The sequence below is a fragment of the Sylvia atricapilla genome, chromosome 24 (assembly GCF_009819655.1).
Source record: "Sylvia atricapilla isolate bSylAtr1 chromosome 24, bSylAtr1.pri, whole genome shotgun sequence".
Classification (NCBI taxonomy): domain Eukaryota; kingdom Metazoa; phylum Chordata; class Aves; order Passeriformes; family Sylviidae; genus Sylvia; species Sylvia atricapilla.
This window is the reverse complement of record NC_089163.1, coordinates 1,077,684-1,103,614: the sequence shown is the minus strand read 5'-3', so window position 1 is coordinate 1,103,614 and position 25,931 is coordinate 1,077,684. Positions and strand designations below refer to the sequence as shown.

Sequence of the window (25,931 nt, the reverse complement as noted above, 5' to 3'; positions counted from 1 at the left end):
GCCCACTCATCTAGAGACCACGCCCCTCAGCGCTGCCCAGCATTGTCCCCTCAAGGATGCCACGCCCCTCGTGGAAAAAACCACGCCCCCTCAGCATTGCCCTGGCTCCATTCTTGTCCCGCCCCCTCCGAGGCCCCGCCCACCCCGCGCGGCCCGGCGGGCTCCGGGCGCGGGGCGGGGCCGCCCTCAGTCGCGCGCAGGGCGGGTGAGGGGAGCGGAGCGGCGTTGCCGTCCCGGCTGTGGCAGCGGCGGGCGAGGCGGGGCAGCGGCTGCAGCAGCGAGAGCAATGGCGCTGTCCGTGCCGGTCAACGGGCTGAAGGAAAGCGACAAGGAGCCCGTCATCGAGCTCTTCGTTAAGGTACGGGCGGCCGAGCGGGAGGCTGAAAGGAAAGAGGTGTGGCGCGGGGAGTCTCGTCCCGGCTGAGGCGCCGCGGCCGTTGGGCGCTCCCGCCGCTCCCTCCTCCCGCCCGCGGGCTGCGGCTCCCCTCACGGCTCCTTCGGGCCGCTCCCCGCCGAGCCCGGAGCCCGGGGACCCCGCTCCCCGCCCGGCACGGCTCAGCGAACCCCTCGGAGCACCCAGGGGGCTCCGCTCGGGGCGGCTCCCGGCGCGCTGCGGCCACAAAAGCCGAGCCGAGGGCGTGTGCCCAGCGCCGGCACGGGGAGTGCGGGAGCCGCGCTGGGTCAGAGCGGGCGACAGCGCCGGCGGACCGCAAGGAAACTCACTTTAAATTTTATTTTCCATTTTTTTATTGGGGAAGGGGGGGAGAGGGGAGTGAAAAGTGAGGCTCGGGCTGAGTTCTTTTTGCTGGAAGATTCTCCGGCCGGAGCGGAGGGTGGCACAATGGCTCGGCATTGTGTGCCCGGCTGAGCGCAGGAAGGCGGCAAATAAAAAAAAAAAAAACTCACAAAACCCACGAGGTACCGCTCGCTCCCCACCCCTAAAGTCTACTTTGTGTGACGGAATATGTAAAGTAACACCGGGTTTTTATCCCAACTAGAAGAATGAGCATGTGTTTGTGCTGCGCTTATCTGGCGAAGATACCATATGGTATCTCCACATGTTTTGCATTCGTTTATTGCTGTATGATGCAATATTTTGCATCCTCCGGGGCTCTCTGGTGATGCAGCATCTTGCTTTTACTTCGTATCAAAAGTAGCTCCGATTACTCCGTGCACTCTTCTCTTTCTGTGCTCGAACGTCCTTTGATGAAAGCCTCTGCAGAAGTGTTTAAATTCTTCAGATGAAGTTTTTTTTTTCCCAATTGCAGTGAGAAAATCAGAGATCCCTTCTTCTGGGAACTTGGGAATTGCTTTGTATAAAAGCAACAATGACAAAACGTGAAATTTTTCGGCTAGAGCTTTAAAATAAGTTATTAAATATGGATTCTGTTTCTTATACGATACTCTAAAAGTGTTGAATTTTTCCTCTTTTCATACTTTTTAGTAATAGTATCAAGAGGCAGTAACAAAACCCAGGGAGAGCATTGCAGTGGAGGATTCCAGACCTTATTTTGGTCACAATATTTAGGCTTTTAGTGTAGAGGTTAGAATTTACAACTGCAGCAATTAAGTTACACATTACTTTGAATTATTTATAGCAGTGGCTCTTTAATATGAGATGCCGATTTATCTTCATCTGTCCTAAAGTTCGTCGGCTGATTTTTCTTCTTTTTAAACCAATTCGGAGCAGTGATTGATGGCAGAATGATTCGGGGGCAGAGGGAAATCAGCTTCGTGGGTGTGTTTTAAGAGAATATTTTATGCATGAGGAGTGGCATGGGAGAAGCTGTAAAAATAGTTTTGAGAGAGATGTGTTCATTCTGATTAAAACAGGATTGGACCAATAAAGCTGTGAGATCATATGAAAGGAAGAAATCAGGGATTTTTTTTTCTCTCCTTTTCAGTTGAAGTTTCTTTGTTGACATGGGTTTAAGAAGGCTAAATTTGGGGTTATCAGTGAGGATTTTTTTCCCCTCAAGGAAACCTTTTCCCATTGTTATGGATGGCTGCTGCGTGCTGAGCACTGTCTGCCCTAAGGATAAAGTTCAGGTTAAAATAAGAAATTATTCTGGCCTGCCTTCACGATCTTCAGGTGAAGGTTATTTCCCGTGGAATAAAGAACAACCCCAGCCCCAGCAGACAAACCAAAGCAGTTCTTTCACCTGCCTGTCCCACACTTGATTGAAGCTGTTGAGGATTATCAGGACAGCGTTTTTGTAAAGCAAATACAATCTTGTTTCCTGACTCATTTAGATGCTCACTTCAGAAATTGCCAGCAGAATACTGTTATTGAAGAGAACCAACTGTGTCTGTCTAGAGGAGCACTACATTTGGATTTCAGTCATTATTATTATTTTTTTTTTATCCCTGAACGAGGCTTGCAGTTTTTCCACGTGGTTGTGGGTGCAATCTAGAGGAAAAAAAAAAACCCCAAACAAAGGCGAAGTTCCTGGCAGATTGTCCACACAGAGAAATCAGTTCTCAGGCGGGGTCTGGGATCTCCCTGTGAGCCAGGGAAACTTCGGGCACTGGGAAAAGTCCTGGCTGCGGGTGGAGCTGGAGCCCAGGGGCGGTCACTGCCCGACCTGAGCACAAAGGATTGCAGCGGCCGGCCTCCGGAGGACACAAAGGTGGGGATTAAAGCTTCAGAAACAAACCTGTGAAGGAGGAGAAAGGGTCTGGCTCTGTGCCCAAACCGTGGGGTTGGAGCCTTGTTAAACTGTGATCAGGGACAGAATAGGACGGGCACGGCGTGAAGAGGAGCACACACACGGCTGGGCTCACTCAGAATCACTCTGCCTCGCTCTTGGCACCAGCGCATTTGTAGGAGTTTATTTTATTTTTTTTTTCCACAAGACGATGTATCAATCTGCTGTAACTTGTATTTCCCTGGTCTGGTGAGAGAGGAACTGAGAAAATCTGTTACAGTGGCGATTCTGGGTGTCACCATGAAAACCTGGAGCACTCTTTAATTCCAGAGCCGGTGGGCTGCCTGTGGCCCCTTCTAAACCAAGTGTAAATATTTTCCCAGTCTTTTCTCTTGAGAGCCCATTAGAACCAAACCAGTCACGTATCTGATTTCGTTTCGTTTCCTCGTCTGCCCCATGTTTTATTAACGAAGGGAGGCTTCCATTGTCTAACAGGAATATTTTCATGTGCCCTAGTGGCATTTCAGAGCACTGTAGGCTGCATCGTGGTGGATGTGCTGGGAGAAACTTGAGCTCTGGGATTTGAGTGCAGCTCACACAGGTCACTTGGAATAATAGCTGCTCTTCACTTGATGGCGTGTGGAATTTTATTGTAAATAAAAAAACGCGGTGAAGTGACTGGGTCAAACAGAGCCAGTCACCTGTGGAAATCACAGCAGGGAGTTACAAAACTGCCTGTGCACTTCTGTCAGGGAGTGTGTGAGGATGGAGCTGCCGAAATTTTGGCATTTTGGAGGGCACTCAGGGATTGCATCCTCTGATAACACCGAGGTGAAGGCACAGAGGGTCAACAAGTTCAGTGTTAAAGGAAACAAACAGCAGAGTCCACAAACGAGGAATTCAGAGCTGTGGATCTCTGCTGATGGCATGGCTCGGAGCAGATGTGGAGAGGCAGTGAGGAAAGGTTCCCCTCTCCACTGGTAACGTGTGTGTACTTGCTAATTAATCAGACCTTGGATTTCTGGCAGCTCTCAAATAAGATGTCATTGCGAAATGGGGCACCTGTGTTGAAAATCAGATAGAGGCTGCTGTTTACCCTTGAATTGCCTGTCAGTACAAAAGAAAAAGCTGTGATTTCACATTTAATAAATGCCCCACTCTGAAATACTCCCAGTGATTGTAGCAGAAGCTTGTCCCTGATTTTGTGTGTCTGAACCAAGCAGAGTTTTGGCAGGTGAACAGTTTGTCTTTGGGGTCTGTTTTGTGCAGGGCAGTGCTGGCCCAGGCAGGAAGGGGATGTGGGCATCTCCAGCAGCTCCACGGGATGGATTTGTGTGGATTCAGGTCTGCCTTTGTCTCACCCTGTGCCATTCCCTTATGTAAGCTCTGCTGTGGCCCTCTGGAGTCCTGTAGCTCCGTACATTGGTTTAGAACAAACCGTCCCTGAGCTCCTCTGTCATCAGTTTTTATTTATTTTTTTTCACCCACAAAGTAGCTGTACAATTTAAAGGCACATCAGTACAAGGAAATAACAGGACTGGAGACACGCAGTGCTGCTTCTCTGAGATAGTCTTGGCAGGGTTATTGCTTGATAATCTTATTAGATAAGTCTCCTCCTTATGCACCAGATCATCCTTGGAGGGTTTGATGTAACCTCAGCAGCTGAGAACCTCCTCAGCCTGTCTTTGATATGTGTTTGGTGTAGACAGCAAAATGTCATGTGAGGGTTATTTCTTGGGAGCGTTGTGAAGGAGCCCTTTGTAAACGGAGGTGTAACCATTTAGTTATAGCCTGTGCTCAGAGGGTATAAATCAGGCCTTTTCCTTCTCTGGCCAGCAAACTGTAATGCCTTTAAATTCTGCCTGGGAAAGTCCTCACAGCCAGAAACGTCCTCAGCTTTTTCCTTGGAGTCTGGTTGGTGATACAGGAGCTGGTGCTCTTGGTACAGGGTTGTTTAAAGGTACAGAGATGGTCTCAAGTGTAAATGTTCTTTTTTTGCAAATCATGGTGAAGTAAGCTTAAAACCTCCTGGCAATAATTTCCAGAGGGATTACACAGTTGAGTTAGCTTTCCTTCAGTCAGGAATTGCTTCTGAATAATGGTTGTATTCCCTGGCATCCCTTCTCCCCTTCCCAATAATTAACATCCAGACAGCTCTGATTGTCAGGAGAGCTTGTGTTTGACTTCTGCAGCTGAAATGTGTCTTAACACTCAGGCACTTTTCCCTCCTTTCCCCTCAGGGGGGTTTAGGAATCCCCAGATTTCGGCTGGTGGCCCTGCAGAGCCGAGGGCTGGGTGTGTGGCCAGGGGCAGTGGTGCCTCTGAGTCACTCCTTCCGTGGGCCACATGCCACCGACACATTCCTGCACCACTCATCCTGCTGCAAAACACAGCTCTGGCCTCCCTTTTCCCAGCTGGGATTTCTCAGGCTGTGCACCCGGGGCTTGGAGTGGAAGGGAAAAGCCTGTGGGGCAGACTTTAGGGCTGTCAAAAGTCAGGGGTAAAGGAGCAGTGAGCATCCAGACCTTGTCCTGATGCTGTGTGTGTCAGGCTGAGTCCACCACGCAGGGCAGGGCATGGTGAGCACCAGCTTTCCTGGGAACATGGATAAAGTGAGATCCTCTGGTGTGGACGTAAAGGTCCTTGGTTACTGAGAAGTAAGGAGAGCCCAGAAATCCTTACATCGATTTAGGAGTGGGTGGGAGGCTCAGCTGATCTGGCAGTGGGCAGCGCTGGGTCAGGATTAGCAGAGCTGAGAAAAGTTGGTCATCATCCTCCTCCTCCCAGGCTGGAGTGACTCAGGGCACTGTCTGCTCCTTCCCTGCCTGTCCTGACCTCATCCTGGGCATGGAAAGAGCTCTTTATTCAGGAGCAAGCCTGTCTGTCTTGGGATGGGGAGAGCAGACAAGTCTTGGTGCTCTGCTCGTGGATTTTTAAAGGCTGAGTTGTCCCTTCCAGAAATCCATGTTTGGAAGGATCTAATTGGGGAATTCCTTGAACTCCAAGCTAAACAGTAAGCTGTGTACCCTGGGAAGTGACTGTTGGACTCTAAAGTTTGATTTTTTAAACTATTCGTTAGCTCAAAGGGACAAAAAAAAAAAAAAAAAAAGCCCTGGACTGTTATTTTCTCACCAGTGTGTGTTCAGATTGTGTTTAAATGAAACATTTCTTGTGATGTGACAAACACAAGGCCTGCAAGCTTTTGTTACAATGCCTGCATCAATCCCAGCCTCTGGCTGGGCTGGACACAGCTCTTAAAAATCCACAAGAACGACTTTTAAGCCTGGCTGAGTGTACTTGGCAGTAATTGGGTTTGTTGCCTTGTTTTGGTAGATGTTCTCTTTTCCCAGTGAAGTGAGCAGTGCAGTTCTGTAAAGCCTGAACTGGGCAGAGTGGGAGAAAACAAGGTGGTTTTTGTCTGCCAGGGGAGGCACTTAGTTTGTCTAAGACAACAGAATTTAATTAAGGTGGTGGTTGGTTGCAAATTGAGGGTTCGTGGAAAAATACGTTACATCTGTATTTGTTATCCATCTAATTTGATTTTTATCTTCAAAGTTCTTGGTGAATAACCCATAACAAACAGCTTATTGTCCTAATCAGGTTTGGGTTTGTTTTTTTTTTTTTCCCTGCATATTCTTTAGTGTGGAACAATATAGTTTTAGTCTCAAAATAGATGCTAGGTACTCCCTCGTGGCATCAAGAGTTTGTGCATATTTTAACAGTAAAAACACCCAAACCCAGCATGGTTGTGTTGTTTTCACAGGAGTTTCAATAATAGAGGTTTGACTTCAGGAGCTTTAAATCCTTTATTTAGAATATTTTCCCCTATTTAAAAAAACAATTAAAAAAAAAGACAGTTAATTTTTTTAGACCAGCTTTGAGTAGTTTGAGTTTTTTTAATTCAGGTCACATTCATTTGTGGCACAATCTGGATTTTTAGAGTGTTTGCTTCTGCTGAAGTGAAAAACATCAGCTAAACTGCTGTTACTTACAAACATCTTTGTGTGGGAATTCTCTGAGAGTCCAGACTTATTCCTTGTATTGTTGGCCAGACAAAGGGCAAGGAACTCACCCGAGGAAAGGAAATGCCTGAGTCCTGCACACTGAATCTCCATATTAGGTATAAACGAAATAGAGGCGTGGAATCCAGGAGTGAAGTCATATCTGTGTATTTTCCTGACGGGATCAGTCACTGCTACTGGGCCAGCCTCAGAGTTTTTTGACTCTCTTGGAGCTTTATTATTTTGGCTGGACGTTGCTGCTCTGTCCTTAGGAGAGCTGCTTTTCTGAAATAGAGGAAATGGCTTTTTTTTTTTTTTTTGGATGTGGTTTTAGCTAATAATAAAATCAAAGCAAGCTTAAGGAGCTTTCTGTGGCCTTTCAGGGAGCTGCATTAGGTGCTCTGGAGGATGTTCTCCCTTATCTCAGGGAGATAAGGACACATGTCCCAGAGGGGAAACTCAGATCCCATCTCCCAGGGAAGGGGGAATTCAGTCAGGGCTTGTGTTGGGGAGCCCAAGCCTTTTCAAGAGTTTCATTTCAGAATGAAGAGTTTTCGTTCTGAAATGGAAACTCCAGCCCCACTTTGGGTGTCAGTTTTTCCTCCCCAGAGCTGCTGAAGGTGCTGTTGGCAGGGGACCAGGTTCAGGGCTGTGCTGGTTTCTGAGAGGCTGCTGAGAGTTTGGGCAGTTTCTGTCTTCAGAGGAGAGGCAGCTGCGGTTTTAGCTGCACATCCTGTGTCTCACCAGCCTTTGAGGCTCTCAGTTGGTGCCTTTTGGGCTGGGATTTTGACACAGAACTCCTCTGGGGTTTGCTGCCCCTGGGAGGGCTCATTCTGAGTCAGCCGGGCTGGAATGACCTGGAGCAGGAGGAGCAGCCCAGGGTGAAGCTGGAGCAGCTCTTGGTTGTTCTCTCTGCTCATCTGCCCAGCCCCTGGCTCATCTCTCTGGAAATGAGGTTATACAGTCCCACAAACGCAGCTCCTGCCCCACGGAAGCGATGCACAGTCACAGGTTTATTCGAGGAGCTCTGAAAACCACAGGTCCAGATTTGACTCAGTTTTTCTAAGCCTCAATGACACAGTTTGCTGTTCTTTCCTCTCACTTTGGTGCTTCCTTTTGGGTGGGGGAGGTTTGGAAATGGGTCTCTTGGGCTGTAGCCAAGGCACACACTGTGCTTCAACAAATTTAATAAGTCCAGGGAGAGAGAAATCACTGCCATGAACAATTCCTGCTCTGGGTTTCTGTCCTAGAGACCCAAAGGCAACTTGCAGGCACAGTGTAAAAGAAACCCTCAGTGCTCTGGAGTTAATTGTCTGCTCACAGACAGACAATTTCCACTTTCCTACCAGAATAATGTGTCAAGATGTTACCCAGCCCGTTTGAGGCAGTGCTGCCCTGCTGATGGTCTGGGGTTTGTTCACCACCAGTTCTCTGGTCGAGGTATTGGCACAGCAGAGATGCCAGCCTTGTGCCATTAGTGAATAATTGGATTTTCCTGGGCCAGGGCAGGAAGTGTCCTGAGTCTGTCCACAATAAACCCAGGGGTTTGTGTTCCTGTCATTAGGCTAATTTCTTCACTGAAGAAAATGGTGATTTGTATTTAAAGCAGGTCTGGGACTCTCTGTCTGATTCTCCCAAAGGATGAGCACAGAATAATTCCTGTTCTCCAAAGGACTAGAAGCACTTAATTAAATTCTGCTGAATTGTGAATTTACTCCCATAAATCATGAGGATCCCACAGCATTCTCCAAAAGCTTTTCAGTGAGGACTGGGCAGCAATGAGCAGGAGCTGCAGGAAAGTGTGCAGGACCAATCTACTAATTATTTTCTTGGGAACAGCATCACAGAGCTAAAAATAGCATCATCCTAAAACGGTCAGGGGCTGTTCCAGCCCAGTGTGTGACACAGTGGGGACTTATCAGAAAGGTAATGGCTGAAGAGGCACCTCAGAGGGGCTGACAAACATTCCTTTCCCTGCAAAAGAGCCAGATCTCAAGTCAACTCAGGACTTGAGTTAATTATTTTGAAGTATTTTTTTGAGCTTAAAGGAATTTCAGCTGAAGTGGAACTTGGGTTGGTTACAAATGGTGATAGGGGTCACAAGAGGCAGTGGTAACTCAGGTTGGTTTTGCCCTGGGTGTGTTAATGTCAGCCAGCATATAGCAAATGCACACTGATTATCTTAGGTTAATTCTCCTAGAGAATTCCAGGTGGGAGCACTGACCTGATGCTTTTTGTTTCCCATTTTCCTGTGTTTTTCTCAGATGAATGGCTGTTTAAAGGAGCAGTGACTGTCCAAGTTGTTCACTAGAGCTAAATTTGGGCAAGGTGTGGTGGTTGTCCCTTGAGAGTTTACCTTCACACAGCATCACCAAATTAAAGATTCACTTTGAAAAGGCATTTCTGATCCCCTGAACCCCCTGCAGGACGGGTTTTTCCTCCCTAATTCCACCTTTCCTGGGTCTGTCCGTGGTGGCAGGGAGGTCCTTTGGGCTGTCAGCCCCGTGTTTGTGCCACCCCTGTGCTGAAATGTTCTGTTCCTCTGTGCTCTGCCTGGTGGCACAGGGAGAAGCTTTGCCCCAGGGCTGGTGGCCTCAGCTGTGCCCTGTCCTGGACAGGCAGAGGTGACAAGAAGTGTCCCTGTCACTCAGGTTACATCTGGTTGAACCGGATTTAGTCAGGGCCTGACTCTGCCCTGCTCCCTGACCTGTTCCTCCCCTAAAAACACCAACCACCTCCCTTCTCAAACTGCAGCTGTGGTTTGGGTGACCAGGAGTGGAGCACTGCTGCAGATAAGCGTTTCCAGCCCTCCTTTGGCTCTTTGAATAAGGAGAAAACATCAATAGTCATCAATACTTGAGCCCCTGGGAGCCTTTGAGGTGTGCTTTGGTTTGCACAGAGCATCCCTGAGCTCATCCCTGCCCTGCCTGAGCACGTGGAGCTCAGGGATAATGGGACATTGGGGAGAGTTTGTCACATCTATTCCTGTCACTCTTGCCATGGGGGGGATTCTTTATCTGATCTGCCAACACCCTCAGTCAGCCCCACGGAATTCTGCCTGTTCAGCGTGGCAAGGTAAAGCTCCAAGGATTTGGGCTGATGCAGCCAGAGCCCTCTCATGTGTGGAACATCAAACCATTCCTCTCTGGATCCTCTGCTCCTTTGTCTCAGACCTTGCAGTCGCTGCAGGTTTTTCACTTGAATCGCTTTGTTACTTCACCTTAAACCATTTCCTCTCGAAACAGTAATCCTTAAAGGATTATTATTAATTACTCAGTTTTGGAATGAGCTTACTGCTCATTAAACGTGCAGAATTGATTGTTATCTGCTGCTTTGGGGCAATGGCTTTGCATCATGCTGGGTTGCTCATGCAGTTTTCTCAGCAGGTTTGGTTTTCATTGTTAGAACTCGAGACATATTTCAGAATTACTGAGTTCAGGATTTGAACACACTCTCTCATTTATTTCCATTTTCCCCTGATCTGTTTATTGGCTGGAACATTATTCTGCTGGACTTGGCAGATTTCCCACTTGGGGGAGTGGGGATTTCCTTGGTGCTGCAGTCAGATGGCTCCAGTTGCCTTTGGTGAAGAGTATTCTGTGAGCTGCTTCTAAAATGTCTTTATCCCTCTTCATCCAAACTTCTCCTACCACTTCTGGTATGTCAGATCTGGGAGAAATTCCCTGGAGAGTTTTGGGTAAATTAAGAAATGGTCTTCTGATGTTCTGCCCTTTCCTTTGGTGTTATTTGTGCAGGCAGAGGCTGAGCTGTGTCACATTGCTCATCAGATGCACTTTGACTTTATTGTTTTTCTGCAGTTATTTGATCCAGTTTGGGGAGCTTGTAGCGGGCTCCTTTTAACTGGGTAATATTTAATTCATGCAATTTTGCAGAAATCTTTGGGACCAAGGATTTGTAGAATTCTCAGATTTGTGCTGTATGAGAAAGGTTTGTGCCCCTTTCAATCTTTCTTTGCTTGTCTGGCTTTTTGTTAGTCTTGCAATAAACTTCAGCACTCCCTTGCTAAGGTAAATCCACTCAGGTTCTCCTGTCAGGTCTCAGGTTAATTTTTATGCAGCTGTAAAGACAAACATTTCACAATTTGAATGGATTTTTTTTTCCTTCCTGCAGCTTGTTCAGCCACTGAAACAGATGTCTGTTGTAGTCTCTGGGGTTTTGGGTTTGTTTTTTTTTTGCAGAAACAGTCTCATCTGAATGAAGTCACTGCTCAGGGGAAGAGAAAAGGAGGAGGTGGTTCTGAGCTAAGCTCAGACTTGCAGACAGACCCTGGGATAAGTTGATTTTTGGGGTTTTCCCCTTTCCAAAGGGGCCTAGCAGCTGGAACTGGGGGTTCCAGGAGTTCCACAAACCAGGCTGAGCTCTGTGAGCAGCTGCTCTGTGAAACTGCCCCGTAACTCTGCCATTCTTGTTTGAACTTCCTTTCTTATTGAATGTTTCTTTAAAAATAGCTTTATTTGTTTTCACAGAGCTCTGTGGAGCAGAGCTCTGGTTGGGTGTGTGCTCTGCCCTGCCTGTGCCACGTCTTACCATTAACGAGGGCCTTTGGGCCACCTTCTCAGAAGTTTTTTTTTTAATTCAATTCAGTTTGTAGAGGGTAAAACAAGTGAAGAATTTCATGTTTCTTCACTGTGTGAGAGGTGTGGCACTTTTGTTTCCTCTGTCTGGTCCCAATCCCTACAATTAAAAACCTGAAATTCAGTGAAATTAGATATATGGTGAGGTTTTGGAATACATATCCTTCAGTGGATGATGGTAAAATTGGAAATTAGCCCTGATTGCAGGCAGTTTGGCATTAGCAATATTACCAATATTACTGGTAATAAAGATTTTCAGGCTGCTTTTAAAAAGAATTTGAAATAAAACCCCAAAGCTTCTCAGTACAGAATGACTGTAACGTTGTTAAATAACAAATAACCTATGCTGAGGTTCGTGCAAAGACGTCAACATTTAATATTTACTTTACTCTGATGCTGATGAGGATTAGACACTGAAGAGATCCTGGAATTTTATGGCCTGAATTCAAAGACCAGCAACAGTTATTCTTTGATTAACCCCCTGCACGACAAATCCTGCCAGATTTCAGAATATCCTTGTGATAGGTGAAGTTTAGAGTTTCCTGCCAGCACAGCTCTGATCTAGCAAGGAAAATCAGAGCCAGGAGTGACTCCTGCAGGAGCATCCACCAAAGTGGTGACCCTGGGAAGAGAATCCGTGGATTGAGGGAGAATCCAGAGCTGTGCATCCACCACAGAGACACAGAGTGGGCCTCTGGGGCAAACAGTTACAGAGCAGAATTCCTTGGCTCCAGGGCACTGGAGCCAGAGTTTCTTGGCCTTCTGAGTGCATTCCTTTTCCAGTATGTGCTCAGAATAACTCGGGACTTTTTGGAGCAGAAGTGGGACAAACGTTTGCAGACAGAAAAGTCTGGGCTCCCTTTGGGCTTTGAGGCTGCAGCAGGGTTTGTTCATGGCACTGAGAGTTGTTGGGCTCTCATCCCCTCCTCTGACTCAAACAATCCAAAAAGCCTGTCTTGAACTAAAGCGGATTGTTCACTTTGAATGTTGCACTTGTGTGGGGACAGAAGGGAAGTTTTGGGATGAGTAAAATGCATTTGACCTTTTCTGGTCACTTTGATTTTGGCTTATGAGGATGGACCTTGATAAAAGCCACAGGTCAGTGCTGGGCCTGAAATTTTAAAACAACTTTTTGTGCAGTTCTGTGATTTTAAAATCTTTTTTCTTTGGATTCCAGTGGGTCAAGTTTAATGGGATGGGGATTTCAACCTGTGCTGTTACTTGCAATATAACTCAGACTTTGCTTGAAGTTTGAAGAATCAGATCAGTTCTGAGTCAAAGAATTACTTCTGCTTCAAAGCATGAATTACCCTGAGCACTATAAAACATGGATTTTCCTTAGATGAGCTGCAGCATTGTGTTTTTCAATCCCTTTTTTTCCAAAGGTAGATCAGATCTGCCACGTGGCAGCAGAAAAAGCAGATGAGTAGAAATCCATAATTTAGCTGTAGGAAGTTTCAGCTCCAGTGTAAACAGGGGATGTAACTGCTGGGGATTGCTGTGTGCTGGGACACAAATGGGTGAAATATTAACATTTCAACCCTGCTGCTGGGTGCAGAGGGGAGTCAGTGCTGTGGGAGTGTGGGGATGGGCAGGAGCTGAGCTCCTCACACAGGTCCAGAGTTTATCCTTTATCTGTTTATCCTTTTTCTGGAATCTTCCAGAGTTCAGTCTCCTGAGCACACACGTGGCAGAGGTTAAAACAATCCATGAGCAGTAATCTGCTGCAAGTTTGGCTCTACTAGCCAAAGATAAAGCAAGCAATTTGTAATTTATGGCAGAATAACAATTTCCTTTCTCTTTCAAGTCTTCATTAATGGCACTAATAAAGGTTTGAAGGTAACTGACTCTCTGTCTACAGGCAGGTCTTTGGAAGCTCTGACACTTGCAGAAATGAGTCCATAAGCTGTAGGAACATTAATTAATTTATAAATCCTCAAGAGCTGTTAAAGAGACTCAGCTTTATCTGCCAAGGCCCCATGACTTTACAAAAACCCAAACAGCTTTCTGAATTTAAGACAGTTTCACTGAAGAACTTTCTATTTTCCTGGCCTTTGAAAATCCTGCTGTTATTCTTCTTAACTTGCAAAGTCTTTCTGAATTCTCCTCACTGTGATGATGAAAGAATTGGCCAGGCTTTGAGAATTGCACTGATGAAAATCACTCTTGGATGGACTCTAGTAATAATAATAATAATAATAAGCAAAATCCATTGAAACTCACCAACTATAAAGCCCATGTCAGGATAATCTGACATATTTGGCTGCTTTAAGCACTGAACCAGTTCTCAGAGAATCGAATATTATAACAAAGGTTTCCAGTGCCTCATTCTAGCCCAGTAAAAACTAAAATTTTCCAACTCTGCAATGCATCCTTCATTGTCAGAGCCATGATGAGCTCTGTGCTATCACTGGGGAGCTCACTGCTGCTTTCTGATGGCCCTTTGTTGTGCTGGGACAAAGACTGACTGAGAAATTGCCTATAAAAAGTGGCTTTGGGATATTATTTAACTGTCAGTGAAGTCTCTATGTACTCACAGTTCTGTCTTTCCTCACAACACCTGCACTACAATCAATTCTCAGCTCCTGGCTGCACTTGGCTCTGCACAGGGAGAGATAGAAGCACTGAACTGGAAGATGACTCCAATTAATTAGCCACGGCTTGGAGAGGAAAGAAAAAAAGAATAATAAAGAGCAAAGGGACAGCGTTGACATTGGAGAGGTGCCATCAGAAGGTGTGGCTGCTCAGAGGAGGACGTTCAGCTGCAGCATTGTCAGTGTCAAAGAGAACTGAAAGATTGTTCTGTGCATCATTTTAGCAGCCAGAGGACGTGACCAGTGACAAACCTGACACGTGTGGCCATTGCAGCTGTGCTGAGTGTGTGTTCCAGGGGAATTTGCTGCAGGGTTTGTGAGCCCTGCCCACATTAATGCTCTGCTCTGTCCTGCAGGCTGGCAGCGATGGTGAGAGCATAGGAAACTGCCCCTTCTCCCAGAGGCTCTTCATGATCCTGTGGCTGAAGGGAGTCGTGTTCAGTGTCACAACAGTGGACCTGAAGAGGTAAGAAATACTTGATTTATTGGAGCAGCAAGAGTTCAGCAGCCTTGGTGGAACAAAGCTCTGGTGGCTCACAGGGTGGGTTTCTGAAATTAAAGCCTGTCCTAATAAATGACTGAGGCAACCTGGATGTAAATAGTGCATTCATTGGTGGTTTAACCAAAACTGATGGGGCTGGGAGGTTCTCTTGGATTTATTCAGTGATGCTCTTCTGTAAAACTCACACAAAGTCTTTTATAACTGAATATTGTCTCTTCCTTTAGTGACTTCACATCCAAATCCCCTAAATGGGGATGGATATTTTTAGTCAACCACCCTCTGGTCAGATCTCCAGTGATGAATAATTGTCACAAACAACGTGCAGCCTCCTCCTTTTCTGAACATTTTTAAGGTCACTTTGGTTATTGTGCAATAATAATGAAAATACCTTCCCATGAGGTAAAAAATCCGAGTGAAATGGGTAGGAATAAAATGTAGAATATTCTGCCTTTGTTCAGTGTCAGCCAGATAAAAGTCCTGAAGCTGTCACCTAAATAGCAAGCCTCTATGAAATGAGGACCTTGGTGGTTAAAAGCAGTGAGAAGTGAATCCAGGAGTCTGAATTTCCTCAGGCTGGGCATTCTTTTTTTATGAAAGTGCTAAATTCAGCAGGGGCCTTGTGTTTGCTTTGGGTGTGAAGTCCTGTTTTCCCAGCACTGATGGAAAACTCTGCTGGTCACAGCTCTGCAGAGAGGGGAGGCTGCCAGTGCCTCCAAACCTGAATTTCAGGAATAAAGCCAACAGAAACACTGTGTTCTGCCCTGAATCCAACACAGAGGGGAGAAATCACCCTGCTGGACTTCACCTCTTGTGATTTCTCTTTTTGAGGGAGGCTCAAAAAGCCTTGTTTGGGTTTTATAAACCACTGCAGTTGCTGCTTCAGTGCTGCCAAGGAGTGTTAAAGACTTCCATGTGTGGTGAGGGGCAGAAAGCAGCTTTTGTCAGCTCGGGGTGCATTTGGAGCTGCTCAGAGAGCTCTTCTGGCCAGTGTGGGATTTCCCTGCAAATATTGGTGCTGCCAGCCCCATAAACCAAACGTGTCACAAGTTCCACTGAGCCCTGCCTGTGGTTTGTGCAAACTCAGGAGCAGAACTTGTGCTTGTGGGCTCCTGGTACTTTGGGATTTCCTTTTCCTTTAATGATGGGCTTGTTTAACCTCCTGCAGTTACTGGGGTGGGCAGGAGGAGGAGGAGGTGGACAGGGATATTTTAGGCTCAGAAGGTTTTTTTTTTTTTTTACTGCTGAACCAGTTAAGATATCATTAAAATGCCAAATATTCCTGATGAATTGGCTTTATTTTGTGTCCCCTTAGCAACTTGGAGTTAATTGGATGGGGGAATGGGATGTGAGGCTGACTTTCAGCATATAAATTGCTTGCAGATGTTTAAAGTTGACCTTCCTTACACAAGGAAAGCTTTCTTTCAGTTTTGGGGTTTTATTTTTTTTTTCTGTTGAGGAGGAGAAAACACAAAATAAGTGCAAAATTAAAGATCTGCAGGGGAATAGGTCAAATAAATCACCTTTGTGTTGTGCACTGAACAGGAAAAAAGGACCAGTGAAGGTAATTCAGCTTGGAATAGACATTGATACAAACTTAATTCCTTTTAGACTTGATTTAAATGTCCACAAATACAACTTTAACACTGTGGATTGATCAATACCCCTTGGCAGAGCAGTGCAGCTTGCAGAACATCACATCCAGCTGAGTGCTTCAAGGAAATGTTTGATATCAGATGGAGCTGCTTTCCCTTGTTATCACTACCACAATGATAATAGATGTTAGGTGGTGCCTTCATATTGCCACAAGAAAGTGCTTTTATGAGCACATTATTCAAGCCAGTTATCCCCTCTGCTCTTTGTTCCTGTTAGACACAAACTCCAAGAGCAGAGCAGTTCTTTTGTTTTAAACGACTGCATTTCTTTTGTTGGCCAAAAGCAGAAAAAATAATAATTAAAAAAGGGGCTTTGCTTGCCTCTGCCTCATAAGCTGAGTGCTGCACAACAGCAAGGCCACAGCTCTGTGTGTTTGTGAGGCTGAAAAGGTCGTGCTTGGGTACAAAAGTTCATGAGTGAGGGACTTGAGGCACAGGAAAATCTGAGCCTGCCTTGCCCCTGTGTGCTCTCCCCTCTGTGACTGCCCCGTGCTAACAAAGGCACATTCTGCAGGCCTCAGCTCTGCTCTCAACACACAAAATGTGCACATAGGCAAAGGAGGAGGGCAGTCCCACCCTCTGCAAGGAGTCAGGCATTTCTTCCCTCTCTTTGGGCACACAGAGGCTCCATTCTTCCCTTCTGGGCAGCAGCATTGCAGTGCTCAGAGCTCTGCCTTGTGCTGGAGGCCAGAGCAGAGCTGCAGTGCACAAACCATTTGTTGGCCTTGGAACAACCCTCAGGGCCAGCTTGCCTTCAGCTGAGGGCTGAAATCCCCTTTGAAGCATCTTCAGTTGGAGTTTTTGCTGTTCCTTTGACAGGCAAAGCTTCAATCACGATATGAAATGTTCAAATTAAATATTAAAGGCCACCCAGAGGTGAGTCCAGCTTCAGCAGGGTGAAATACTGCTGAGGAACTGGGGTTTTAGTGCTGGTTTCCCCCGTGTTACTCTTCAGCTCCTCAGTGCAGTATTTGTGTAATTTATACCTGTGTTACATTTAGGGGCTGGGTTTTGTTCTGCTCCACAAGAAATAATTTGCGTGCTAATTACTATTCTGGTTTGTGGCACAGCCATGAGGTGTTTACACCTTAACTCTGGGGGTGGTGATGGGCAGATAATTCATGTGGCCCTGCCTCCCAAACCCCTGGTAAACTTTGGGGTAGGCACAAACCATCTTGGAGTCATTTGGAGTGGTTACAGAAGGGTTATTTTTTTTTTTTTTTGTTTGGGTTTGGTTTGTTTTTTAAGCTCTCCAGCTTTATCTCTGAAGTAAAATGTCACAAGTTACATTAATTGCCTCCTTGTTTGACTGTTAGGGGAATTTGTACTCTGAGCCTTTTAAGGCTGTTCCTGCGTGCTAAAGCAGGGCTTGTTTAGGATCTCCTGGCAGGAGCAGCAAACTGGAAGTCAAACCCTAAATTCTGGGCTGTGGGATCTTAATTTCTCCTTTTCTTGAAAGATCCAGGTGGTCTGACTGGAGGAATAAAGTTTTCTGAGCTGCACTCTGGTTCTTTGGAGAACTTTTTGGTTAGTTCTTTGGAATGATCTGAGCTAAAGCTTGCCTTTGATAGTATTCCTGTAGATCCGGTGGTCTTGCCCCTTTGTTTGTTTTTAAAATAACATTCCTTTGGAGGAATTTTATCTGGCCAACATGGGGAACTGGAAGGGAGCCACGCTGACTTCCTGTAATTGTTGGGAGTTACAAAGCTGTATTTAAATGAAGTGTTAAGCTACTTAAAGCATAACCCGATGACAGACTTTAAATCCTAAAAGTGAGAGACTGGTGGCAACTCTCAGTGAGAAATTACTTCTCGGAAGCTTAAAAACTGAGAAACTCGTGTATTCATAAGGTTTCCATCCCCTGGATTAAAGCAGGGTGTGGAATATTCTAAAGTATGAAAATCACTTTTCTCATTCAGTCTTACAAGTAAGCCCACTTTGGCTCTATAAAAGGGGCAGCAGTGGGCAGGACATGAAATTCTGGCAGGGGTTCTTAATTTTGTAATGGAAAACAAGATAGACTTGTAAGCTGGGCTCAGTTTGGAGGCCAGCTGCTCTCCCTGAACACGTTCTTTTCTCATGCTGCCCTGCAGGACTGACTTTGTGGATGCTGAGTTTCCCTGTCTGCTGCTCTCAGGAGGATTTCTTGAGCTGCAGCTCATTTCCAGTAAATCCAGTTCCTGCAGCTGGCTCAGGAACTGGACAAGGCTCAGCTCCATCTGAGGGTTTATGGTCCACTCTGGGTTTGGTCACACAGGAAATGTTAGCCAAAAATGGAGTTAGAAATGGCTGAGTATTTCAGCTTTTTGCTGTTTCTCTCATGTCTAATCCTAATGCAGGGGTTCCTCTCCCAGGTGTGCTGCTCTTGTTTGGAAATACCTTTTCTCACTGGGGGAAACAGAAGTGTAATTTTAAACATTTTTAACATTCATTTTAACATTTTTAAACATTCAAGCATCTGTCAGCCTGCCTGGAACCAAACTCCCTGGGCATGTAATAAATGGTTTATACACTGGGCTGTATCAGAGTTGCTTATTTCCAGAGCAGCTCTGTGAGAGGAGGGAGGATTAGCACAGATTATTCTATTTATAAACTGTTCTGTAGGGCTGGGGAAAGAGGGAGAGTGTGTGGTCAGTGTATAGATATCCCTCTTTTAATTCAACATTGTATTGATTTGAGATTCAACACAGCCAGGGGTAGGAGGAAATTGTTTTTAACTGTTGTAAATTAATTGTTAGCAGGTGTATTCAACATGTGTAGTTGTAAACTCACTTCTTAGAAAAGAAAACTGGTGGTGTGTATTTATAACAGAGGGTGTGAAAACCTCAGCAGTGTTTTTGTGGTTGTACCAGTGCAATTTTGTCCCCTGCTAACTCTTCATGGGTTTGCTTCTCCCCCAGGAAACCAGCAGACCTTCAGAATCTGGCTCCAGGCACTCACCCACCCTTCATCACCTACAACGGGGAGGTGAGAACAGATGTGAACAAGATTGAAGAGTTCCTGGAGGATGTTCTGGCGCCACCCAAGTAAGTGTTCAGCTGATGGTCTGTCACCTCGGACAGGCACACATCTCACAGGGCATTTCTGCCCTAATTAAGGTGTCCTGCAGCATCAAGAAACTGAGGACATGGAAGATCTTGCTTGTCACACCTTCCCTCCCCTCTGCTCCCCCATCTTTATATCAAAAACTGTTTTCTGTTTAAGATTATTTTAAAATTATCTTTTGTATACCCCAGTCATCCTTTTCTGCACTTCTAAACTCTCTCTTTTGGTGACAGGCACATTTGTGTCCAAATACTGCAAATGAAGATGAGTCTGCTCTATGAACTTAGTCCTAAATTACAGTGAGAATGTCTTTGAGTGTGTTCAGACTTTCTCCAGACTCTTGGCTCCAGGCAAGATCCAGACACTGCCTTTAACAGACTGAACTGTTTTGTCTTTTTAGCAAAACCTCAGGGTTCTGTTGAAAGATGTGGAGTCCATAATTCTCTGGTGTTAATTGAGATGGCAAACTCTGTATTTGGCTTACAGATGTGTGATGTGTCCCCTTGGCAGCACAGGATTAAGGGAGCTCTGGTGCTCCTGGGCTGCCTCAGACACTCTGCTTGTACCAAATATCTGATTCAGAAAGCAGAAATGTGCTTTGGTGTCCCTCTGGAAAATGCTGGGTTTAAAAACCTTCAGAATGCTGCACTTCAGCAGCAAGCCTGGAAAAGCATAAATTAGTACCAAAGTGCCATTTTGTGAATAGGTAATGAGCACCATTCTGCTAAATGTGCTCTAGATCTGCTCCTTGCTGCTTTGCAGGTACCTGAAACTCTCACCAAAGCATCCAGAATCCAACACTGCTGGAATGGATATATTTGCCAAATTTTCTGCATTTATCAAGAACTCTAGACCAGAAGCTAATGAAGGTGGGTCACTGGGGGGACAGTGCACTCCTGCTTTCCCTGGCTTGTGTTTGTCAGAGCAGCTTTGTGGGAAGGGTCTCCCTGACAGATTTAGCTGCATGAGACACTTGAGAGTCTCATGAATTAAAATATTACTTAAATGTAATATCAAAGATTTCAACATCTGAAAGAGAACTTCAGTCCAATCAGAATTTCAGTGCATGGTCTGTGAATATCTCTGGCATTGGATCTTCTCTGTGCAACAGCCACTCAAAACTCTTGAATGAAGGATTAATATTTCAGCATCCAGAAGGAAATTTCAGGCCGAGTTTGTGTCATGCCCCAGTGGTTAAATTTCTGTGCATTTTCTGCTCTTATTTCACCTCTCTAGGACTGAGGGCTCACAGTCAGAGTTCTGAGCTAAGCTTAGTTTGTGTCACTCCACTAAAGGACTAAAACCTTTCTGTGTGGAGGGAAAACAGGAGATTTCACATGAGGGATCAATAAGTGGTAAAGAACTCACAGCTGGGCCTTTAAGTAGCTCAGTACAAATCAATTTTATCCTCAATTTTAAACCAAACTCGGGGAATCAGGAATCCTTTCTGCATTTCCAAGGGAGAGATGCAAAATCTTTGTAAACAGCTCTGGGCAATAAAGGGGGATTTTATGGGCTGTGCTGCCCTCTGCTGCTGCATTCCATGAAGCTGCTGTTACATCCCACATCCTGCTGTATTCCAGCCCCAGCCTGGGTGCTCTGGGCTTGCTCAGGGCTGTTTGCTGAGCATGTGACATTAAACAGATTATGTTTAAATGTATATAACCCCCAGCATGGCTTAATTCTAATCAGTTTAAGCCAGTTAGGCACAGTCTTAAGAAACTGCCATAAGCCACTTTTTAAACCAAAAATAAACCCTTGTGGACAGTCTTACAGTATTTTAAATTAGTGCGAACTCCTGTATTAGCCAGCTTTTAAATAACCTGCATTCGTGGGATATTTCAAGAGATCCTGATGCAGTTTCAGGGTTCTGGTGAGCACAGAGGCAGCTCCAGCAGCTGAACAAAAACTGAAACCAAGGCTTACACAAACCCTTCAGCAGCTTTCTGGGCAGCTCAGGGCCGTGGGGTTTGTATTTCAGGTCTGGTGCCAGTCTCAGTTTAATATTTGTCCTGGGCTCATCCCTTCCTGTGCAGCCTTAGAACGTGGCCTCTTGAAAACCCTGCAGAAGCTGGATGAGTACCTGAACTCCCCTCTGCCTGATGAGATCGATGAGAACAGCCTGGAGGACGTCACCGTCTCCACCCGCAAGTTCCTGGACGGCAACGAGATGACCTTGGCCGACTGCAACCTGCTGCCCAAACTGCACATTGTCAAGGTAAAAACTGCAGGGTTTCCAGGGGAAAGGCAGGAGAAAAGGTTTGTGGTTTGTGACGTTCCTGAGCACAGCTGATTTCTGCTGTCTGAATTCAGCTGACACCCGGAATTGTGCAAGGGTCGGGTTGTTCACAGGGGCTCTGAGCAGAGGAGTTCAGGGCAGGGGTGAAGCTGTTGTTTGGGCAGCAGAGGGTTGGAAGGGCAGCAGCCAAACCCCATTTCCCTCACTGACCCCGTGGTCTCAGGGAGCTGCAGAGCTCACAGGAAGGAGGAAGGTGAGGAGCAGGTAATGGCTGAAGTGTCTGCTCACTTCTGTAGAGGAAACTGCTCCAGAACAAAGTTAATGACACAGTGGGAAATAAAAGAATTGTATAAAAAAACCAAGGTGGAATCTTGGAAGAGGCAGCCTGGGATAACCACAAGAGGTTTGATTCCTCTCCCTGGCTGCAGTGTGCTCTGTGTCAGTTCTGTACTGCAGATGGAGCCACAGGCTCAGTTTCTGCCTGGGTGAGGACAGCCCCAAAGGGAGCCAGGCAGGAGCAGCCCTCAGGAACAGCCTCTGGAAACTTCAGGAGTCATTCCAAGCGTCCCAAAGTTGGCAGGATAACTTCAGAAGAGAGTGACAAGGAAAATTTATAATATAATTCCTTCGTTCCAGGTGGTGGCCAAAAAATACCGCAACTTTGAGATTCCCAAGGAGATGACGGGGATCTGGAGATACCTGACAAATGCTTACAGCAGGGATGAGTTCACCAACACCTGTCCTGGAGACAAGGAGATCGAAATAGCTTACAGTGATGTAGCCAAGAGACTCACCAAGTAATCAGCACTTGCAAAGGATGACATCCTGCATATCCCATAACAATGCTTCTAACAGACTGCTCTTTTCATATCAATAGCAATTGTTTTGTGCATGAACTCGCAGTTACTCCAAGTCACGGTGGATAGACCAGGTACAGTCATTACCTAAAGTTTGCAGACTTTAATCACAGGCTACTCATTTCCTGACCTCCTCTCACACAGCCTTCGAATATGATCGATGCAGTTCCTGTTGCGCTGGGGTGACTCTGGAATTCTTCAGTGTGAAGGGTTGCCTTGCCCCTGCTGCTTTGCTCTGTAACCATTTGGTCCATGATTTGGCCAGGAATTGGTTTAGGATCTTGTCTCACTGTATGGTACAAGGAATATTTATGTATTTTGGGATTTATTGCTTTTCTGGAAGATCTGAACACACCTGTCATGCCTGTGACACACTGAACTGTACCTGCTTGTCTATCCTATTTACATAGAGAAGGGAACTTAGTAGCCAAAAGAGCCATTTGCAAAATATTTGGCGATGTTTTTGTTGGTTTGTTTTGTTGTATTATTTTTTTTGTTTGTTTGTTTAAATCTCTTGGATTTGAAGTCACGGTAATGGTTGAGAACGGACTCAATGTGAACCTTGGATTTGAATGACCTCAGCACCAGGGAGGTTTGAATCCAGGCTCGAGAGCAGGAAGCTCAGAGCTCAGAGCTGATGCTGATTGTGTCTTCAAGAGCTTGAGGACATTAAACAACCTGCATTGTCTGAATTTTGAGTTGCAGCAAACAATTAATTGTCAGGATTTACCATCAGGGAACAGCGGAGTTGGAAGCTGCCCTCTGTTCACCTTAAGAATTGCAAGTGGCTTTCTTTTTGGTAGTTAAGAGCCTTTTTGTTTTGTATAGGTCTTTTTGGTGATTTTTACTTAAAAATCTGTTCTGTCATAGCCCAAATCTGTGGAAACTGTAGTGTCCTAACTCTGGGTGGGGAATAGCAGTGCAATGATTAGTGATGCAAAATGGACTGAGAGCCATGAAATGGGAACTTTTTAATGCCCTTTCTTCCCTGAAGAAAGCTGAAGTGACCTTTAAAGAGAACATTTGCCTTAAATAATAGTAGGGTTGGTTGTTTTTTTTTTCCTGAAAGGAAATTTGGGGAATTTTGTAAAGAAATGGTGGTAGAATCCAGTCCTTTCCATTGAGTTTATCCCAGTTGTTTCTGTGCACCTGGACTGCAGTTTTGCATACTCATAATCATTGCACTTCTATATTTAAATCTTTTTACAGCAACACTGAGGAATAGCACTACAATTTTTTTAAAAGCAACTTCAAATGTTTCTAAACCAGGGAATAGTTTTCTTGTTTAAAATTCATGGTTTTGATGCACGAAATAAACTACTAGGTTATTTTTAAAAGACCATCATAAACAACTCCAAAGAATTCTAGACTTATATGCCTATTTTTTTGTAAAGATACTTTTATATTTAACTGATTTTAGAAGCTGGAAAGTGCTATTCCTGCTAGGTTGTTCTTGGAATATTTAACATTCTGCAATAACGTGGAAATGCTCACATAAACACTTTTATACACTAATTTTTTTTTTTTTTTTTTTTTTTTTTTTTTTTTTTTTTTTTTTTGGTAAGCACTGGCTTTGTGAAAAACCAGCCTGACTTTTCTAAGCATCCTGCTTTTGCTACTTTATGTACCCATGGAGTTATTTGGACATAGAAGAGGTAGAGAACCAGATCCATATTTGTACACGTGGCTTGTGGTGCCTTGCCTTGCCTTCCTAGAGCTGGAATTCCAATGTAAAGGCACTTAGCAATCCTGGCACAGCTCTTTCCAAGGCAACTCTCTTAGATACACTTCATCAAACCCTGTTCTGGTTTCTTACAGGAATGTTTAGAGGGGAAATCCTGAGTCAGGAGAACCTGAACTGTAGCCCTTAAATAATTGCTGTATTCTAATGTCACGTTCCCCTCAGCCATAAGAATCTTCTGTAGGGCTTCAGTCCCTGCTACGACGTGACATCTAGAAAAAGGAATGACTTTTTACATTTAACTAGCAGCATTTTTAATGACACATGGGGTGAAAAAACCCCAAACCCAGCCCTCCTTGGTTTGGTGCTCTTTGCCGTGGTAGAGTTCACAAAGCTGTAAGGAAGCACGTGCTTGTGGGCATATCTTTGTTCAGTTTTCAGCTCTCCTTTCAGAATTAGATCAGGATGGCCCTTGGAGGTTGTGTTGGTGGGGTTGTAGAGTCAGGCTGTGCTCCCTTTCCCCAAGGATTATCCCTGGAGTGCAGAGTGCACCCAGACCCAGGAGCTCCTGAGCTGCTGCAAGCAAACTCCCACCTCCTTAAACACCAGCTTCTCCTGGAAATAATCCATCCCCTCTGCTGCTCAGGCAGCCTTCAAACCACCCTCCTTCTCCCTCGGTGTCTTAATTGTGTCTGAGAGCTTGTAAACAGAGCTCAGGCTCTGTCTGTGACCAGTGGATTCCTTATCTCGCCTTTCCCTGGGAGGTGGAATCCCAATGAGCCCCAGCTTGGCACTGGCACCTGTCCTGGCTGTCTCTGGGGCTTCCTGCTGCAGTTTTGTTGTGGCAGGAGCTGCCCAGCCCCTCCTGGCTGGGGCAGGGAGCAGCAATCTGGTGGAGAGGAGCAGCTCCCAGCTCCGTAGGTGATCCCTGCAGAGCAGCGGGGAAAAGGCAGCGTCTGGTGTGGGCAGAGCACTTTCATCTGGCCCCAATCACCAGCTCCACACTAATTAAAAAAAAAAAAAAAAAAAAAAAGCCCTTTCATAACTATGTAAATTCTTGACTTCTGTCAACTTGTTTACAATCTGATCTTTAAATGCATTTTTAATTTCATCAAACAGCAATTAATCTACCCCCTGTTTAAATTTAAAATGCTGCTTCTAGCCCCTTCTCCAATTTAAAAACAGCAGTTACCCTTTCAAGTAGGCATTCCAGTTTGCAAGTTGGTTGCATGTATTAGCATGCTGAATAACTTACTTTCTTCTCAAGCTGAAATATGCTTAAATTCGCATTAAAACAGGTGACTGGTGTATTTCCTGAGCACAAAGGGAAAATCCATCACCTGCACCCTGTTTCTGTGTGTGGGAGAACAGATTATCCTCGCTGCATTCTTATGTTATTTTATTTTTTCCCCCCCCCTTAACTAAGCTTTCCTTCTTGAAGAGATCCTTGCTGTGGAAAGGCTGCCTGCTGGACAAGAGGTGTGTGGGATTTGTGGGATAATCCCATCCCCTGCACAGCTCCCCTGTCCATCTCTTCCCTGCAATATCCCACACGGGCAGTCCCAGCTTTTAGCTTTGCATTTTCCCATAAAATCCCTCTTTTCTCCACACTGGGCATGTCCAAACTGATTGAGAGCTGCGTGCAGCTCCGTGATAAGGAGAGAGATGTAATCAAATTTTTATGCTAAAGCAGCAAATTAGCATTTGGTATCAAAGGAGCACAGACAGGAATAAATGGGAGCTGCTGGAGCCAAACCCACCGATGCCTATCTGGGTACAGAACAAAAAGTGGTGAAGTGCAGCCAACTCTGCTCCCTTTGCCACTCAGAACCAGCTAAACACATCCAGAGAATTGATTTATTATTTTTTTTTTCAAGTGAGAAATGCTCCATCAGCCCCAAATGTGCCACCAACTCCTGTGTTTTATTTCTGGAGGGGATGGAGACTCCCCAGACAGGACATCAAGGATTTGGGAGCGTGGTTTGCAGAAATACTTGAAGAGTTGATACTATTTGTTGTAGTTTGCTTATGTCTTTCACTTTCTGGAACATCTTTTACAGATATACCAGTATACTGCTGGCAGCTATTGTTAAATAAAATTATATTTTCACTACCAA

At 45.4% G+C, this 25,931-nt stretch overlaps 1 protein-coding gene across 1 annotated transcript; it reads left to right on the top strand.

Moving 5' to 3' along the window:
• Positions 1-201: 201 nt before the first annotated feature.
• On the top strand, positions 202-25,931 carry CLIC4 (chloride intracellular channel 4). Its single transcript, XM_066335070.1, has 6 exons — positions 202-358; positions 14,195-14,304; positions 18,893-19,018; positions 19,800-19,906; positions 21,074-21,255; positions 21,913-25,931. The coding sequence occupies exons 1-6, from the start codon at positions 287-289 to the stop codon at positions 22,075-22,077; spliced, it is 762 nt and encodes a 253-aa protein (XP_066191167.1). The 5' UTR covers positions 202-286; the 3' UTR covers positions 22,078-25,931.

Coding starts and splice junctions, on each gene's coding strand:
- CLIC4 (XM_066335070.1), top strand. CDS start 287: ATGGCGCTGTCCGTGCCGGTCAACGGGCTGAAGGAAAGCGACAAGGAG. Junction 19,019..19,799: donor GATGTTCTGGCGCCACCCAA/GTAAGTGTTCAG, acceptor GCTGCTTTGCAG/GTACCTGAAACTCTCACCAA. Junction 19,907..21,073: donor TAGACCAGAAGCTAATGAAG/GTGGGTCACTGG, acceptor CTTCCTGTGCAG/CCTTAGAACGTGGCCTCTTG.